The sequence below is a fragment of the Ictidomys tridecemlineatus genome, chromosome 4, assembly GCF_052094955.1.
Source record: "Ictidomys tridecemlineatus isolate mIctTri1 chromosome 4, mIctTri1.hap1, whole genome shotgun sequence".
Classification (NCBI taxonomy): domain Eukaryota; kingdom Metazoa; phylum Chordata; class Mammalia; order Rodentia; family Sciuridae; genus Ictidomys; species Ictidomys tridecemlineatus.
Genome location: NC_135480.1, coordinates 66,453,513 through 66,473,992, shown reverse-complemented (window position 1 = coordinate 66,473,992; position 20,480 = coordinate 66,453,513). Strand labels below are relative to the sequence as shown.

General features: G+C 43.9%; 1 protein-coding gene across 17 annotated transcripts in view; it reads left to right on the top strand.

Moving 5' to 3' along the window:
• The window catches only part of Tenm4 (teneurin transmembrane protein 4), a 2,824,428-nt gene that overhangs the window by 2,742,214 nt on the left and 61,734 nt on the right, over positions 1-20,480 (top strand). For all 17 annotated transcript variants that reach the window (XM_078046757.1, XM_078046770.1, XM_078046771.1 and 14 more), the window contains 2 exons: positions 13,861-13,980; positions 18,249-18,510. In XM_078046757.1, coding sequence (XP_077902883.1) covers positions 13,861-13,980; positions 18,249-18,510 — 382 coding nt within the window. The remainder of the gene's footprint in view (positions 1-13,860; positions 13,981-18,248; positions 18,511-20,480) is intronic.

Sequence of the window (20,480 nt, the reverse complement as noted above, 5' to 3'; positions counted from 1 at the left end):
AGTCAGCTCCAGATCATTGTTTATATAGCTGTCACCTTCAGTTAAATTACATACACTTTGAAAGCAGGGACCATTCATCTCTCCAAACCTGTAATACTTCAGGCAGGGCCCAGAATATGGTATTTGCTCTACAAATGAATAGATAATAGAAGCTTCCAGAATGTTACTGTAAAAATTCCTTTTACCTAACATTTGTCTAAATCATTATGTCTCTGCTCCTCACCAGAGAATGTAGATTCAGAAGAGACAGCTGTCTGTCACTTAGGATCCTCAAACAGACTCTATGTAAAACCAGCCGAGGTGACTAATAACCTAGAAACATGAGGCACCAGATGCCCTTCTTGTTAGGCCATCTATTTGGTGTCCTTGATCCGTGCCAGAAGCACAGAAGCACAGTTGGGGTAAAGTCAAGTCGGTTAGCAAGTTCAAGTCATTGGTGTCTTTCCTCTGAGGTAGGGGAGTGGGGTCTAACAGGAACAGCCCAGCATTTCAGCCCTGGATTTACCTCCCCTAGCTGTGTGACCTTGAGGAAATGATATAACTTTTGTACAGTGGCCTCTAGCTATGAGTTGCAATAATAGTAACTACTTACATAAAAGTTATATCAGAGACCCATTCTAGTGCATCTTTATTAACTAAAATAAAGCACCTAAACCAGGACTGAGTATTTCAAAGGTGATCAGTAAATGGTGGTTTTAATAGTGGCAGCATGTCACAGTGAGTATAACACAAGCTTTGGAATCAGATAAACCTGGTTCAGACTGTGTGACTTTGGGAAAATTCCTTAAACTCTCAGAGCTCTGGTCTCTTCAACTGTAAGATTGGAGTGATAAAATCTATATCACAGTGTTGACATAAGGATTATATGGGAGAAAATTACATAAAGGCTCAACCTAGTACCTGCTACACAGAAATATTTGCTAATTACAAGATGATGGTGGTGATACTGCTGCTGTTGCTGCTGATGATGATGATGATATTAAAATGAGTTTCCAATTCCACTTTCTTAATTGGAAGAAAGACTTGATACTAACCTGCCCTTCAGGTGAGTCCAAAAGTCATCCAGAGAAGAGCCAGGTTTAGACTACTGAATCATTATTTGAGAAAGAAAAAAAGGCCACATTCTTCCCAGTCAGCTGTCAGCAGGGTCCTTTTTAGAGAGGAATCCGGAGGCACTTCTCCTGAAAGTGAGATTTCTGATGGACAGGCAGACCTGACTCAGTGCCTGTGTGTGACAATAACAAGGCCTGTATCTGAGGAACAAAACCCTATATCCTCCTACACCCCATATGCTGTGCAATAATGTCTGGGATTCCATGTAACGGGCTCCAAGATGCAGGCTGATACCCAGAAACCCAACAGCACTCCTGAGACTGTCAGGAAAGGCAAGCCTCAGAGGTGTAGTCCTTCACTGTAGATTCCCAGTCATGAGTCAGGTCCAGGGAGTCTCTAGAGTAAGGAATTCAAGCCCAGGCCTTAGAACTGGCTGGACCACCCTTCAGTGGTAGATGCCAGAGGGCCAGCTCTCAGAGTCCAGGATGTCCTAGGAGGCTGGGCAGGAGGTTCTCCAAAGAGACACATGATACCAGGAATTACATGAGGTGGCAGGAGTCCCATGCTTCTGTTCAGTACCTCCACTGGTGCCAGAGGTGAGGGAACAGGGACGGTCTCGGGGAGGGATGGGTAGCATCTCTTGGGATGTGAGGGCCCCAGTCAGCACAGTGTGCTCTGATCCAGCTGGCATCCATGGAGGAGACCAGAGGCTGACTCAGAACAAGGCAGAAGTACTGCCAGGTAGACTTTCAGTGAGGACAGCCTCCATCAGAGACCCATTCTGGTGCATCTGTGTCCCTAGAGCCCAGCATGAGGCCTGTCTCAGAGCACACACTCAGGACAGATCTCATGAATACAATAGCTCTGACATTCTGACCCTGCTGTTCCTTGTTGCCATCTAAAGTGGCAGAGGTGCAATGACCTCAGCTGATCCAAGGTAGAAAGGGACATATCAGGCATGGGTATCACTGTCACCAGATGAAGTAGCTTGAATACTATTTTTCTCTCCTAGCCTGGGTGCCTGGGCGCCTGGGCATTTGCCGGGTGAAACACCTGTCTCCCTGGCAGTCAAGGGCAGAATGCAATGAAAGGTGCCTACTATTAACACTAAGAAGAGAGGATGGTAGATGGTGGCTCAGTGGTAGAGCGCTAGCCTAGCATGTGTGAAGCACTGGGTTTGATCCCCAGCACCATATTAAAAAAAAAAAAAACTAAATAAATGAAGGGGGGAGAAAAAGACTAAGGGGAGGGGCCCCTGAAGGGAGCATCAGAGAAAGGAAGAAGGAAGAGGTGGTGTCCTGTAGAGGGGATCAGATCCTATGAGGAGAGACTAAGTAGGCTTGCAGAGGGACAGAACCACCAAAACTTTGCCCCAGGAATGGAGGAATAAGACATGCATCTCACCCCACTTCTTTGGGGGTCCTTCATGGGTCTGTTCCTCTTTTGTCACTGGATGCTCAGTGCCAATGGAGGAGTTGGTGCAGAGTGAGCCACAAGGAATGATACAGTGGATCAAGGAGCCAGTCAGACTCTGCTGGGGGCCTGAAGAGAAGGAGGGACAAAGTGCTCAGAGGTCAAAAGTGGAGCCATGTCTCCAACTGCAAATGCCTCTCCTTGAGCCCACACATGGGTGCTGCCTCCAATGTGGTTTTGTTTCTCAGCACACAATACAGGGCAGCTCAGGGCAGACAATAGCAGATGTTGGTTGTTGAAAATTAATGAAGGAATGAAGATTTCAGGCAGCCTATGGCTTGGACCTGAGACAAAGATTTCAGTGAGAAGGTTGGCCATTAAAACATTATTTATTAAAATACAGGTCACAACAACCCATTAGTGCATCATGAATTCAACTTAGTGGGTTGAAACTACTTTTTTTTTTTAAGTAAGTTTAAGTGGAATGGGGTAGAACAAATGGAAAATATCAGCAATTCTGAAAAAATATATATTTCATCAAATATTTTGGTGGAGGTGGTGGTGGTGGGGTGTGTGTGTGTGTGTGTGTGTGTGTGTGTGTGTGTGTGTGTGTGTGTGTCTGTTATGGGATAAACTGCATTGCTTACTGGATTTTAGCCACACCAAGATTTACAATTTCATTACAAATTAAGGAACCAGCATGAGCAACAACATGACTTTTTTCAGAGAATGAGAGAATTTTAATGGAACAGGTGGATAATTATGGTGATATTATTTTATAAAACAAAAGTCAGGAGATATGTTCTAACATTTGAGATCAAGACGGGCTTAGGAGTTTGGGACCTTATGGTCATTGTAAGCAAAGGAAACACATGGGAGAAAGAGGAATATATGGGAATAGAAGGCTAGGGTCATTTAGAGGCAGGAACTCAGAAAGATCTGATCCTCCTCACCTGTTCACAAACAGGGCTAGCATTTCATCTTAGGATTTGAAATCAACTCTAAACAGAAGTTAAATAACCTTGATGCCATGGAAGCCTTCAGAACTTCTTTCATGGCCTTTTTAAAGGCACAAAGTTCCTGGGAACTTTGAAAGCAAGAGTTTGCAAGAGGAAAAAAAATCATGAAAAGGAGGAAGAAATAATCACATCTATGATCTCATTTTTTACTGGCCCACTGCAGAGGTAACCCATACACCAGTGCTGGTGGCACAGCAGCTACAAAGGGCATTTGCTTCCCCATCCCAAACCCCCATGCCCCCTGCCCCAGGCCTTAGCCTTCTGAGAGCTCTGGGAGAGACCAAGCAGTAGAGATCATCTAATGGACTTCAAATAAACACCAACTTCCTGACAGCTGGCCTCTAGGTGAGTTTATTATTGAATTACACTCCTACATTTTCAGAACAAGCTGAGCTGACAGGCTGCCCCATCAGTGTAAAAAAAAAAAAGAAAAATAAGAAGAGAAAAGAAAGGCAATGATAAATCACCTGATGGAAGATGGAAGGAGGTAGAGATCCTGTTTCCTCCAAAATGTCAGCCGTTATATATTATTCATATTGGTTTTTCAAAAATCCCTCCCCACATTGAAATGAATGTCCATGATGATAAAGCAGCCAGATGAACTCAGTTGAGGATTCAGGCAGTGACTTGCCACATCATCCTGATGAGCAGCTCACAACTCCTCTGTCACTTGATCAGACCTTTATTGATTTCAAAAACGAATTATAATCCCAGTTTGTTTTGTAACTTAGGCATTTCCCCCTGTCCATCACAGGAAGCATTAGCAGAGCATGCTGTGGTGACACAGAAACAACCTGGGGTTTAGAGAGAGAGGACCCGGATCAAGTCCATGGGCAAGGGAGGCTCAGTTTCTTCCTCTATAATGTGGAGTGACTAATTTCCACCCTACCAAGTTGTTCTGAAGATTAAATAAAATACAGTATCCAGAAATACAATGGCTGGTACATAGCATCCACTCAGTAATAACACCTGACATTGACCATGGATGTGCTACGTGTCTGGCATTTTTGAAATGCTTTGTAAGTAGTGATATGTCTTAAGTCTTCCCCAGGCCATAGGACACTAGGATGGTATTTTTCACCCTTGTTTTAGAGCAATAAATACTGAGGCACAGAGAAGTTCAATCACCTGGCCAAGGTCAGAATGGCTTGCAAGTGGCAGAGCTAGCATGAGAAGCCTTGCTCCACTGACACTAGAGCCTGCATGCTGAGTGTCTGTTCTCTGTTGCATCTGCATGCCCCCAGCTCAGTATCCTCATTCCACAATCTATACAGTGTGGTTCTACTGCACCCTACATTCCCAGGTGGCCCTAACTGTACAACATAATATACAGTCAGGCTTCGGGCTGAGGAGAATTAGCTCAGAGTCAATAGTCTAAGCTTCAAGCCCAGCCTCACTATTTGCTAGCTGTGTGGCCTTGAACACATCTTTTAATCTCTCTGTATCTTGATCTTCTCCTTTATCATATGAGGATCCTAATCCATTCATCAAGGAGATGTTGTAAAGATTAAATGAGATATAAAAAACATTTAGGTATCAGGGCAGTAAGTTTTCAGTAAGTCTCAGCGGCCATTATTACTAATAGCAATAGTGTTTGTATTAGCATCAGCAACAGCATTCATATTTATGTAGGTTTTAGTGGCACCAGGAGAACTGAGAGGAAGTGGGAATCTTCAGTGGCAGCATAAGCATAGTTAGGTAACTGACACAATGTCCTAGCCCCACGGGAATGGGCCCTTGAGATCATCAGTCCTGCATGGAAGAAAGTCTAGAGAAAGGTGAAGGCTAGAGAGAGCCTTGGCCCAGCAAGTTAGTAACTCGTCTGAGTCCTGAAGACCCTGGAGTCCTAAATAAGAGTTTTTATTTCTCAAACTGTAGTTCTGGTGTTTGTAAGTCAGTGTATTTCCATCAGACACTGATGAACTTTAAGTAATAAGTTAAAATATTTGGAGAGCTATGCTTCACATTAATAATGTCCTCAGTGGAAGATGTAGGGTCAGGGCCTACAACTCCCCTGCCTACCTGGCCTCCCAGAGGCATCAAGAGTGGGCTGAGTGAGTCCCTTAGTGGGGTTCTGTGACATGGAGAGAGATGACCTCTGTGTAGCATTGTGGCAGAAGCCAGAGATTCCACCCTGCTTGCCTCCCCTGCCCTCTGCCTCTTCCTCCCACCCTGTTGGGGCCATGTGAGTGCACCCTGTGGTCTAACTCTGCAGGCTTGCCACAACCAGGGGCTCGCTTCTCTGGAAATATTTGAACATGTGCTGTGAACATCTAAGGACTCAATTCTTATATACACCTTTGCCCCCCCCCCAAAAGAAATTATTCCTAAAGATTTTCTGTGGGAGAAGACTCAAAGCATCAGCAGTCAGCTCCTTGTTGTCCCCAGGCTTGGGTGGCTGGAGCTACAGCCTGGAAACTCACACTCCCTCAGTGCCTGCAGGATCTCAGTAGCCACATTAAGCTAGGAGGCCACAGAGCAATGGCTTCTGGGCTCTCTAGGAGGCATAGCCTATGGTCCCTAAGCACACTAGAAGTTGCTAGGCTACCTTGTCATCATGTGACCCTAGGTGGTGTCAGGGTTCCAAGGCAGAGTTGGAGGTGATCCAGCTTCAACAGGTGATGAAAAGAAGTACTGACCCCCCCCCCTGACACCCCCCCCCCCCCCGCAGAGATCAGAGATCACTTCCACGATTGTAAATGAGTAGTCTGGACTCAGTCACACTGAAGACCGCTCTACTTAAAAGTTATACTCCTCCTACCAATCTGAAGGAATCTGTGGATTTCCTCTTTCCTCTTCTGAAACATACACACAATGGTTGAGGGGCTAAGCTTTTTTGTAAGCGTCCCTCTAATATGTATTCCATGTATCCAACAAGTCACCTGGAAACTTCTGGTGGAGTCTAAACTGAGCCAATTCCAGTGGAAAACCAAGAGTTGGGCATGTGGGCAGAGTCTGATCCCCTGTCCTAACTGTGGGATGTCTTGGTTACCATCATATTGGAAGGACTTGTTAGCACCATTTTTATTCTTACTAGCTCCAGGTTCAGTATGAAAGGATTTCTTGGCAATCAAAGTATATTCTAGGATGCTCACCATCTCTAGCAGTCAGAGAAATGCAAATCAAAACCACCCTAAGATACCATCTCATTCCAGTAAGATTGGCAGCCATTATGAAGTCAAACAACAATAAGTGTTGGCGAGGATGTGGGGAAAAGGGTACACTTGTACACTGCTGGTGGGTCTGCAAATTGGTGAGGCCAATTTGGAAAGCAGTATGGAGATTCCTGGGAAAGCTGGGATTGGATCCACCATTTGACCCAGCTATCGCCCTTCTCGGACTATTCCCTGAGGATCTTAAAAGAGCGTACTATAGGGATACTGCCACATCAATGATCATAGCGGCACAATTCACAATAGCTAGACTGTGGAACCAACCTAGATGCCCTTCAATAGATGAATGGATAAAAAAAAATGTGGCATCTATACACAATGGAGTATTACGCAGCACTAAAAAATGACAAAATCCTAGAATTTGCAGGGAAATGGATGGCATTAAAACAGATTATGCTAAGTGAAGCTAGCCAATCCTTAAAAAACAAATGCCAAATGTCTTCTTTGATAAAAAGAGAGCAACTAAGAACAGAACAGGGAGGAAGAGCATGAGGAAAAGATTAACACTAAACAGAGACAAGTGGGGGGAGAGAAAGGGAAAGAGAAGGGAAAGCATATGGACATGGTAGAAGACCCTCAATCTTACACAAAATTACATATAAGAGGTTGTGAGGGGAAAGTTGGGGGAAAACAAGGGAGAGAATTGAACAACAGCAGATGAGGTAGAGAGGGAAGATGGGAGGGGAGGGGAGGGGGGATAGTAGGGAATAGGAAAGGTAGCAGAATACACTAGTCACTAATATGCCATTATGTAAAAACATGAGTGTGTAACCGATGTGATACTGCAATTTGTATTTGGGGTAAAAATTGGAGTTCATAACCCAATTGAATCAAATGTATGAAAGATGATATGTCATGAGCTTTGTAATGTTTTGAACAACCAATTAAAAAATTATATTCTAGGATATTGAATTTTTCAAAGCTAGGAACTAGATCTAATTTTTTTGTTAGTTATTTAACAAATATTTATGGATCCTCTGCTAAGAATACAGTGAAAACAAAACAGAAATAGGTGCTGCTGGACAGGAAACTGAGTTGGAGCATTACATGGAGAACTGTGAGGCCAGTCAGAAGATCTCTTAGAAGCTTCAGAGTGGAGAGTGGAGTCACCCCACCCCAGTGTTGGTAATTTGACAGGCTGTCAAGTGGGACTTCCCATCTGGACTAAGGTAACATTCTACAAGACTTTGGATAAATTGTGGTGAAGGCTTGAAGAATCCCATTTAATCAGCAGGAGTTTGCAGAAAACATTTTAAGGGTTTGTACAAGTCAGGCATATAAATCCATTTAAAGTATATCATGCAAAGGAGTGATTTACATAACCAATAACAGCATGGAGTAGCAAATGTTTTCAAGCAGAGGAAGATCACCATTATTATTTGCCACCTCAACTTCAAGTAATTTTTCTAGTCTCCTGAATACCAGCTTAACTCATTAAGTTCCAAGTTTTTAATTCTACAGATATTTCAATGAGATAAGAGCATTAAATGCAAAAAAAAGTACATATATGAAGACATGAATTGGCATGAACATACTTTATATACAAAGATATGAAAAATTGTGCTCTATATGTGTAATAAGAATTGTAATGCATTCTGCCATCGTTTATTTTAAAAATAAAATAAAATCAATTTTTAAAAAATAGGTTGGGCCCTGACATGGTGTTGCAGACCTGTAATCCCAGCTGCTAGGGAGGCTGAGACAGGAGGATCACAAGTTCAAAGCCAGCCTCAGCAATGGTGAGGCACTAAGCAACTCAGTAAGACCCTGTCTCTAAAAAATACAAAATGTGGCTCAGTGGTCAAGTGCTCCTGTATTTAATCCCTGGTACACCCCCACCCACCCAAAAAAAATGGGTTGGGAATCTAGAATTTTTATGTCCTTCACCTGTTACTTTTATCGAAAGAATAGAGCTCTAAAAACAAAATTTATTTCAAAAGTTACTATAAATGATATATTCACTGCTCAATTTAATTTTCTGTAGGTGCCCCACATTGGTGATAATGAGACTTGGATTAATTAGCTGCCTGCATTTAATGACAACAACAAAAAATGAAATCTGCAATTTTTCTCCTCTCACTCTTCTTTATCTTATTGTACAATATATACAAGAATTCAATACATACCTTGAATCATGAATTTAACTTAACTTCTGACCTTTTTTTAAAGTTTGTCATATAAAACATGCTAGCTGAAGCCAAGTGAGCCTTCCGGGTGGGGTTCCTAGCCCTGGGAGGCAGTTTGGGCTGGCCACACAGAAAGACCCAGCCCTTAACCATATCCCTGACAAGGTCAAGTAGCTCAAAGTCCTTTGACATCACCCTCACCTTAAGTAACAGAAACACATCACATCTTTCTTTATTCAGTAAATGATCTATTAAGAGCTTACACTATATCCCACATTTAAACTCAGGCTAACACCTGATTTAGAGGTTTTCCTTTGCCCACTAAGAAATGAGCACCATGCTCAATGCCAGGAATAGCGCAGTGAGGGAGATGTGGTTGGTCCCATCTTCAAGGGTCTTTTGGTGGAGAAAAGATTGTCCTGATTATATGATAGCACTCAGTTTGTGCAAAAGTAGCCTAGAAAGGGGCAGAAGTGTGTGCTGTTTAATGAATGCTTCAGCTGGGTCCTGAGGGCTGGGGAAGCAGTCTTCAAGTGAACAAGTAGAAAGATCCAGATAAAGAGAACAATTCAGAAAGAGATATAAGCATTGTATTGAACTCTACCAAAATTCTGAAGCTGCTTGTAGTAGAGCTTCTTGAGCTGGATCAGGTAGCACCAGATTAAAATGATCATAAATTCTTAATTCTAAACCCAAGCCCAGAAGGCATTGGATTTTGTTTTATACCAGGTTGGGGAAAACTTCAGCGCTCTTGACAGATGAGAGAATGGGCATTCAGAGAGTTCTGATGACTCTCCAAGGTCATTACCAGGGCCAGAACTTGTAAGTGTTCTTCTGTGTCTTCTTCCTGAGTGACAGTGGCGGTTGGCTTTTTATTTGCTTGATTCCATTTTGTGATGGCCTTATCTCCAACAAAACCTGGCTACTGTCCTCAGGAAGCAGTCAAGAGTATCTTCTCCCTCATTGCCATCAGCAAGGGTACCTCAGTCAGGCTCTGAGCATAGCTGGACTAATGCCAGGTTGTTTGACACCCCCCTGGCCTGGCATGAACACTCCCTCCTGGCAGAGTTCACCTAGCCTAATTGCTTGTTTTGTATCCCAGCTGCCTGACATATGCCAAACCCATGTGTTGACTCTCTGACGCTGGAGACAACTACACTAGGGCATTTCAAATCAGCTTTTGTGAGCATTTTACCAGTAACTGGGGACTGTGATTCATGCACTTCTATAACTCTAGCACCTAACATGGCACCTGACTCATCTCATGGTAGGTGCCTGCTTTTTTTGTTTTGTTTTTTGTTTTTTAAGTGAATTTTAGCAACTGCAGATCTAGACACAGTACTAACAGTAAGGACTTGGATGTAAGAAGTCCAAGTTTTGAGTGGCAGCTCAGACAATTGAGTTTCTCTCTGGGTGACCTTGAGCAAGATTTCTGAGTTTCAGTTTCTTGATCATTATCAGTGAAAAGGGAACAATATCCCATGCTTACCCTAGGCACTGGAGATGAGGTCCCAGTCCTCATCTACTTCACATGTAAGCACATGAGACAACTTTGTGAAGGTGAATGATATAATCCTAGATGCTCACAGAATGGAGAAATACTTAATAAGTATAGAGAAGTCCAGAAGAGAGGGTGATTAGTTATGCCAGGAAGATTTGATAACAACCTACTGAGGTAATAACAGTATGGAAGAGACTCTAAGGGTGAGTAGAAAATAGCACCCCAAACTGTTATGCTAAGACAGTGACCAAAAGATAATAAAACAGGTCAAATGTAGGACTAGTAGTAAGAGAATCATGTGAGCTATCTGGGAAGGTGACTTAGAGATATCAGTTAGCTCCTTGCCTCAGTGGTTTCTCAACAAGGTAGTCTTCCATTATGGACATTCACATAAAAAACAGCAGCTATATCTTAGCCACACCCTCAACACTAAGCAAATACCTAATCCTAGGTGTGGGGTCAATGCTCTAGTAGTGTGCCAGCTCTTACCAGCTCACAAGAACTGATTAGTAAGTGCTTAGGAATTCTTTAGACTGGCAGCTATACCAGTCACTATTAAAAATTAAGTCATATATAATTAAATTACACTAAAAGCTTATAAATACTCCAAATTTACCACTTCCTAAATATTTCAGTATTTTTTATAATTATCTTTGCTTTTGAGGTTATTTGGGACTATTTATTTGTATCTCTATGGTGGGAATACTACATAGTGGCCTTCTGTGTATCTCCCCCCAACTCTATATTCAGTGGCATCTGTTGGTGGCCTGAAATCAGCCATGATGGGAGTATTTACACCACAGCAATGGGCAAATGCTACAAGTCACACTGTTTTTATTTCTTCCTTTCTGTATTCCTTTCTTCCTTCCTTCCTTCCTTTCTTCCTTCCTTCCTTCCTTTCTTTTTTTTCCTCCTAAGTCTACTGTTAAACAGACTTACCAGTATACCACTGGTAGCATCAACTGAATAAATGCATAAAGCATAAGGAAAACTCTACATCTCTTCAAACCTCCCTAGACAAAAGCAGATGGCACAAGACATATTGCAGAGGCCTCTACAGAACTACCTTCCCCACCTCCAGCTTCTTTGTCCCAGGAAAGGCTTTCTGTTAAACTTGGGTTTCTTGACAACTGAAAATCATGGTCAAATAGAGGGGGGTGGAAGTGTTTTTCTCTAGGACTTGATTCCTGAGCCAAATGCCTGTTTTGACATAATGCCTCTGTGGTCTACAGGGGTACAGAGAGTTGACTTAATTTTCTCCAGAATCCAAAAGCAATTCACAGGAGCCTAAGCTAAAATTTCATCTACTCTGGCTTGCAGAATTTGAGGCTACATGATAGCAAAATGGTGCTGATTTAATGATTTCCAATTATTGGAAAATCCCCAAAGAGAGATAAATCAGAAGATGCTGGCCTGCATGTACATAAGGGGCAGCAGCCAGGGTAGCTCCCAAAAGGAAACCATCCCCAGAGGGCTGATTATTGTCTAGGCAGAATCTGAAGATACGTATGTCAGGAGAAGGCTGGCTAGTAGCCAACATCAGAGGATAAGATCTGTTAGTAATTCTCTGGAAGGACAAAGTTCCTGCAATAAGAAATTCAATTGTCCTCCATTAAAGAAAGCCTCTCTCAGTACCAGCTGAATACAATTGATGGAATAAATCTTTCCCATTAGTAGAGAGATAATTTTACATAAATATATTGGGAGACCTTCAGAGCAGGACTAAAAGTCTTTGCTGAGTTTCGCCTGCTTAACTTGTTTGTCATGTAATTGCATTTAGACCAAGGGCCTCGGAAGGAAACCACTGACTGAATTAGCTTTAACCAGATTGTGGGGAGTGAGGTGGGGTGGGGGTGGGGTGCCTGATGCATTGTGGGTAGTTGTTCTTGCCTTCAGAAAGGACAAGCTGACACTAGTGAGACCAGCTGCTTACAAGCCTGGTGTTAATTGCTTTTCTCATCAAACAGAGAAAAGTTTATCACTCTAGGAAGGTAGAGATGTGGGTACCTAATAAGGCAAGGACAAAGTTTGAGATCTTTCTTGGTGAATGCCCGTGGGCCTCATCAGTGATTCTTCCCTTGGCCAGAAAAAAAGGCTTCTCTCTTTTTTTGAGCACAGTCATGTAAGCATCTTTTCTTCAGACTTATCTTGTCATCGAGGGCTGGGTCTCCAGTGTCCTGATCCTTAGGATGCTGACAGCAACCAGCACATTCATTCCCACCAATTGCCCATGGTAAACAGGCTGGTCTAGCCCTAGAATAGACCCAGAGTTGTAAGGCCCCAAGTCATGCCAAGCTATGATACCACTTCCTACATGGCTTTGACCAAATAACGTACCCTCTTCATTTCCTCTTCTATAAAGTAAGAGGTTCCACTAGCCCCATGATTTTCTAGCTCCCTTCTCCAGACACTAAGACTCCCCAGAGTGATCTTCAGAACCAACCCAAAGGAAGAAGCCTTTGCCTCTGCTTCATGTAGAGAAGATCTTCTCTTCCTTTGTTTTCCACATTGGGATATTTATAAAAGTCATCTGTATAAAGGTTCTATTTCCCACTTATTTGCTCAATGCCCCCCCACACACTTTTTTTTTTCCAACTATGACCTAGTACTTGTTAGGTTAGTACAGGTACTGTAGAGAGAAAGAAAGGAAGAAAGAAAGAGAACTTGACTCTGCCCTCAAAGACCTCAGGTTCTGTTGGAGACAAAAAAAAAAAAAGTATATGGTCTAAAGATGTTTGTGTCAGGTTTTGAGGGTCAGAGGGTCTGGTTCTGATTAGGGACATCAAGAAAGTTTTCAGGGAAGAAGTATCACTTGAAGTGGGTCTTTAGGAATGAGAATGTCGGGAAGGGGCTACAAAAATGACATTTTAGGCAGACAGAAGAGCATTATAGTGACACAGGGGCACAAAGCAACATTTGCCTGGCATGATGTTCAGTTAAAGCATGTGGTTTGCTGACTAGAATACAGAGGAAGAATAGGGCAGGGTGGATTGCTGGGAGAGATGACAGGTTCCAAAATCCATCCCATGGGAATGCTACATCTACCCTTCTCTCACTAATGCCAGATGAAAGCAAGTACCCTCTATCCTGTTCACTTTCTTGAACATTCAGTTCCAATGAGACAGCTAATGACAGTAATAGCCATTGCCTCTTATGGAGCTTACAAGGATGAAAAACAGGCTCAAAGAATTGTCACATACCTGCACAATTCAGAAAGCTAGGAAGCAGAGATGGCATTTGAACCTGGGACCCTTCACTCCAAATCCATATGTATAACTGTACTGTATTTCCCTCTGGAATCAGCTTTCTCTACTTACAATGTAATATGATATTCTTAGGAAAAATCTCTGAGTGTTTTATTTGAAGAGCTGTTCTCTCAAGGATACTTTGATATCTTAAATTGAGGTGATATTTTTAAGAGGTTATTATTTATCTGGAGTGAATACCATGAGCCCCTGGGTATAAGATACATCTGAGTGATTATTCTTCTGTCTTCTGACCTCCGGAAGTTCCCTGCCAGCCAGGACTCTGACCATGGAAGGTACCTCAAATTATTCTCTCTTCTTTTCCCACAGGCATGCATGTGTCATCCGTGGTCAAGTAATGACATCAGATGGGACCCCACTTGTTGGTGTGAACATCAGTTTCGTCAATAACCCACTCTTTGGGTATACAATCAGCAGGCAAGATGGCAGGTAGGAGACCTTTTATGGGCCAGGAAGAGTGAAGGCCTTATTCTCATGGTTTTCCACATAGCTGCCATTGGATTGACGATATAGAAAGAGGATGGGCCTTGAATCCAAAAGGCCTGAATTCAAATGCCTCTGCAATTTACTGGTCATATTATAGCAAGTGTATGACCTTATGCCTGACTCTAGCCTATGACTCCTTGGCTATAAAATAAGCAATTTCTTCTCATGTGGACCTCAAACTAAATATAGGGTACCTTATCCATATTATCCTGCTCCATGAATTATGGTATGAAATACTCTCATCATGTGGACTGCTTCCCACAGACTACACAGCTCCAGAAGTCTTAGCTATTCCTCTTGTGTGGAAGCCATTTAGGTGATAACCTTCTGACCTTAAATTCCTCCAAGAACTATCAGCAGAATGAAGTAAATCTTCCTTAACAACCCTACCTCTCCCCCATTACATGTGTGTTCTTGGACAGATCTCCTTACCTCTCTAAGCCTGTACTTCTCCACCTGTTGAATGGTCCTAATGTTATCCATCTCTCAAATTGGTTGTGAGGATTAGATGATATGATGGATGGGGAAACATCTGGCACATTATAGGTTTTAATAAATCTTAGTTCTGGTGGGGCGCGGTGGCACAAGTCTATAATCCTGGCAGCTCAGGAGGCAAAGGCAATAGGATCATGAGTTCAAAGCCAGACCCAGCAACTTAACAAGGTCCTAAGCAACTCACTGAGACTATCTGTAAATAAAATGCAAAAAGGGCTGGGGCTGTGGCTCAGTGGTTGAGTGCCCCTGGTTCAATCCCCAGTACCAAAAAATAAAAATAAATAAGTAAATCTTAGTTCCCTGCTCCACTCAGATTAATTGCTATATTTAAGGTCTGGCACATAGTAAGTCTATAATAAATATAACTGATACTAAAATTACAAATTATTGAATAATAAGGAGGTGATGGTGACAGGATAGGCAATGAGAATATTTTGGAGAAAAGGGAAGGAGGAGCAAAGTGGAATATTTAGGCTGTCAGTGGTGACAAGTCCTCTATTTTTAATAAAATCAGGTGGTGGCATTCCATCTGGCTAACTGTGGGCCCATAAGGTTGATTTTCACTCTGTGTTGGAAATTATGCTCCAGCCTGATTGATTTTAGCACCTCTTTAATCCAATATCAGATGTGAGCATGTCCCGGGCGAGGTGCTAATGAAGTAGAGGCTCATCTGTTTGTAGACATGTGTGCCTCTTAGATGGGGCTGATAAGCTTGGCATGGGAGCCTCCCCACCTCCCTGCAAATGGGAAGGGGCCCAGCTGGAAGAGGTTCATGGCCAGACCCCAGGGGTAACTGGCTAGGCCAGGCCACCGCTCCCTGCCCTGCATACAATCCAGCCAGGAAGCACATCAGTGCAGACTCCCGCTACAGTGCAAAGGAGTCTCCATTATGCTCTGCCCTCATTGCCTGCTGGTTTGGGGCTCTCGGCTTTATGGAAATGGCTCATGTGAGCCTCCTAGGCAACAGGTGTTCTCACTACATGATTACCTGCTGGGAAACAGTCATCAAAAAGGAGCCCTGGAGGACTGTTCTTTTTTGCCATGAAATTGTCAGTCACTCATGGGGTGACAGATCATCAGTCCTTGCACCCTGCTAGGATTGCCTAGGGTAGGTCCAAAAAACATACAGGGTCTGGCATAAACATGGTGGCCCTTGGGGAAAACTCACTCTCTGGCACCTTTGGGCTGCCCTTTAAAGGTATGGAGACCCCAGAGGGATAGTCCCTGCATTCACTTCCTATGTTTTGGCATAGTGACCAGTATAACTGCCACTTAGAGACTATGTTTCTGAGCAGTTCCTACCAATGCATTGTGGGGCTTAAATTTACTTCCCGTTGTAAACATTGCATACTGTATGAGGAAGTCGTCATACAGACACTGTCCCCATAATGTCTGAGACTTCATTTGTTACATGTGAGCAGGTTGCATCTTGCCTGTTTCTCTCCTCGCTTCCTTGACCCACCTTCTCTCTTAACTCTCATACCCTTGGAGAAACCATAAGGCCAGAGATACAGTCTGGAGATGAGAGTACATACAAGTGCACTGTAACCCTGGGGACTGATTTGCTGTGATCCCCACTTTCCAGACAGGCACCATGACACCTGCAGCAGTTCCCCACCCCTGCACACATGCTAATAGACCAGATTTCAGGATTTAACAGGAACTCATAAACAAAACAGTAGCAGAGAAGTTAGCCAAAGAGATCATTAAAGAAATGGAAAATAGGAGTCATGAAGAAAAACTGAAAGAATCGCAGATAGGAGGAACAGCTCAGGCTCATTGAATTGAAGAATGGGATTATACAGAGCATGACACCCAGGAAATGTGTGGGGCCCTGTTCTTTTCCCATCTATCACTCATCTCTCAAATTAATAATGCTGCCAAGTGATTATGGCCATCAGCTTCATTTTACAGATGAGGAAATAGAAGCTTGGAAAGGGAGCATAACTCACCCACGGAGTGTGTAGCAATGCTCAGGCAGCCCTGAGCTGTCTGGGCTTTGTCTGAGAACCAGGCAGGCCTTCTCTTTGGGGTCAGAGTCACATTCTTATCCATAATAAGGTTTTCCCACCAACAAGTGAGCCTGGCCCCAGCCCATTGCACTCAGCGGCTGGCAAGCCAGCTGTCCCAGCCTGCTCATAGTCTTGAAAATGTGCCTTCTCATGTTTGTCTTTTCTTTCTCCCCACGCTCAGACTCTCATGAAGAGAGCTTTTGATGCTGGCCAAAATTCTGTTTGATAGTTTAAAATGTTCTGTCAAAGCACAGATGCTATTTAGTTCTGTGACAGAAAAGTCACTCTCTGGGTATTTTCCCAAAACCATGGAGACCCACCACCTGAACTCTTGGTCCAAAATGAGTTCCTTCCCTGGTGTTTCTCTGTCATTACTTATTGGAGGAGGTGGCGCCTGACTTCTTCTTCCCAAGTGTGGCATAGAAAGAGCTGAGCGAGAAGCAGGGAAAATGGGTGGAAAGTTCCTGCAGATGATAGATAGATAGGATAGACGTCTTTGGAACCTAGGGATGTGAATCTGGGAGTGCCACGTACCAAGAGCAGGATTGGGCGCTAGATCAGGGCAATCGAGCATAAAACCCTTGTAGCTTCTAGGGGAAGGGAGAGCAAGCTGGAGCAACAGGCCCAATCCCATAAAGTGGGTTTATCAGACTAAAGGTGAGATCTGGCACTGGGTCTCTCAAACCAACTGCACAGGTGAATCCTGGTTGAATTGCAACTACCAAGAGAGAAGGGAACAAGCACTAGGAAGGCAGGTGCTGCTTAGACCTACCTACCATCCACAGGAGCTATGTACAGGCTGGGCTACCAGCTCTCAGAGCTGTGTCATGGTGATCTCATCTCAACTGACAGTGCCACTCAGTCTTCTGGCCCCCTTTTAGTTATAAAATGCTGTGATTCTAATTTTGTTGTCAGCTATTTTGGAACTGAAAAGGCCTTTGTTGAATACTCTATCATAATCAGAGCCAAAAGTGCTGTAGAGTCACAGAGTCACTCAGAGTCACAGAATCTGAGTGACTTAAGAATAATCCACTTGAACCTTTGCATTTTACCATGAGAAAATTGAGGATCAGAGAAGCTAAATGACTTACTTGAGGCTGCACAGTAGTTCATGTCAGAACCAGGAGGAGGCTTAGGGTTCCCAACAACTGAGTCAGAGCTTGTTCTGCTGACTTTTTACGGGGCTTTAGCTCTGACCCAGGTAAAAGGCCAATGTGCCAGGAGCACCACAGCAGCAGATTTGTTAATATCCTGTGTCCTGAAGACTGGCTCTTTTAATAGTAGCTAATCTGCCTCTGATAAATTTTCTATGGTGAGTCACTTGACAACACAGCAACCACAAAGGCCTCTGGAGTCACTGTCACCACTGTGGCTGCAGACAAGTCTTTAGGTGTTAAGTCTCCTCACTGAGTGCTCAGAGCCTTTGTGTAATTTTTTTTTTTTTAAAGAGAGAGTGAGAGAGGAGAGAGAGAGAGAGAGAATTTTTAATATTTATTTTTTAGTTTTTGGCGGACACAACATCGTTGTTTGTATGTGGTGCTGAGGATCGAACCCGGGCCGCACGCATGCCAGGAGAGCGCGCTACCACTTGAGCCACATCCCCAGCCCCTTTGTGTAATTTTTTCTCCTGTCTCTTTCTCCTCCCCATCCTCCTGGTTTTCCTGCTCCCCCCTCCTCTCCTCCACCCTCCTTCCCTCCACACAGCTTTGACTTGGTCACAAACGGTGGTGTCTCCATCATCCTGCGGTTTGAGCGGGCGCCTTTCATCACACAGGAGCACACCCTTTGGCTGCCGTGGGATCGGTTCTTTGTCATGGAAACCATCATCATGCGGCATGAAGAGAATGAGATTCCCAGCTGTGACCTGAGCAACTTCGCCCGCCCCAACCCCGTTGTGTCTCCATCCCCGTTGACGTCCTTTGCCAGCTCCTGTGCAGAGAAAGGCCCCATTGTGCCAGAAATTCAGGTACCCAGCCTTCCTGGCTGCATATCATTTAGGAGATCTCAGAGACGATGGAAAGAAAGACAGTACCCCTCTGGAGTCTGGGTCAGACCCTCTCAGCCCATCTTGCTGAATCCAGCTGCCAAACTCCCTGGCAGTCATGGTGGCAGGACATGCGGGCCACCTTTCCTACACACTGAAAGCACATGAGCACCTGCAACCTCCCTGGCTTTGGCTACAGTGAATTCCCTCTCCCTTTCCCCTGTCATCCAGCTCAGTCTGCTTTCCTTTACCAGAGCCTGCAGGATATCCCCCCCTCCCTCAGTATTTCTGTTGAGAGTATTTATAATAATAGGGTGAACCACGAGGAATAAGCCACGGGATCCCAAATAGCAAGTATTATAATAAAGATTAAATGAAAAGAATGTATATGAGGTACTTAGCACGTCTGACACCTAGTAAGTGCTCAATAAATTTTAGCTATTATTATTATTAAGATTACTTAACACACGCTGCCTTCACGCCAATTAAGGATTGCTTTGGCTCCAATCTATACACATGCAAGTGTTTTACTTAATTATCATTAAAAGAAAGTAATTGGGAAAAATGCATTTTAATCTGATAGAAATCAAGATGGATTCAGGGCTTGACAAAGAACCCCTGAGTTGAATGTCCTCTACCATCCCCAGGCTGGTTTCCAGGGGCAGAAAGAAAGGCCTGAGGAAGGGGAGATGTATCAACCAGAAGTCCAGGAGAAGCCCTGGTCTCCTGACCTGCTTAATGAGAACTCTGGTGCTGTGCATGTTAATGGATGGCCCTGGTGCTGGCAGAGCAGAGAGTTTATACATTTATGTGTGTATTTCACGCCTGGCTGAGCAAACACATCTCTCTGTATGTACCCTGTTGAGTGGCTTCCAATGCCAGCCCACAAGAAGGAAATACAACCATTGCAAAAGTCTCATTGCACACACAGGTTGCAAGCTAACTCCTTTTCAGAGATTCAACACCTGTCTCCCGTCTCAATGACCAGGCTGACCTTTCCTATGAAATGGTTGTCAGTGGAGACAGAACTTGCTGGAGAGAACTAATTTGTTACTCAACCCTGGCTCTGCTCCAGCTAGACATTTTTCCCAGGAGCAGGGACTTTGGAACAAATGAGGTTCAAGGTCCCACCCTCTTTACACTGCTCTCTGAGCCAGCTGCCTACAGGGCCAGTTGGGGCACAAACCTTGCTTATTGTCAGACTCACGAAAAACATGAAAACAAACTCTTGGGTTTTGCCAGTCCAGTCATTGGTTAGCCTTTGCAAGTGCTGGCAGGTGCAAAATGTAAAGGGTACACTCAGGAAGGGTGTTGTGTATGAGAGCGTGGGGATACCTCTGGCTCCTGCCTATGCTTCACCAAGGTGTACCACCTGCTTTGCCTTACAAGCTGTGACTTCGGAAGACTGTCATGGGTTAAGGCCAACCCCTAGAATTCCCTGTGTCCCGGAGAGTAGGGTTGGGACAAATGTTCCCACCTGTCTATGGGATGGACAGAAAAAGGTCCAGCTTGTATGTGCACACAGGGTAAAATACTCATTGTCCCTTGAATGGGATAAGCCTTGATTGATTCAGTGTTCAATGTTTTAATGAGAGAGAGCCCACAAGCTAACAAAAGTCCTCCACTTTGGCCACATACCTGATTATCTGGCAGCCACTGACTTTTCCACCTTGGGCTGGGCCCACAGCACCCAGCAGAAAAAGCACTGCCTTCCCCAACACTCCATTCATCTGTCACGGGAGTGTTGTGGGGATCCCATTTGTACTGAGACCCCATGCTGCCAATCCAGCCTCCTGGGGGGTGAGCAGAGGCCTGAGCATTGATCCTTGCCAAGCTGTACCCTCAGTTCTCAACTCTGCCTGGTCATTTGTTTGGTCAGCCTCACACAGTCTCCGTGTACTTTCTGGAAAGTAACACCATTTGAAACAGATCTCATTTTAAGAAGATTTTGA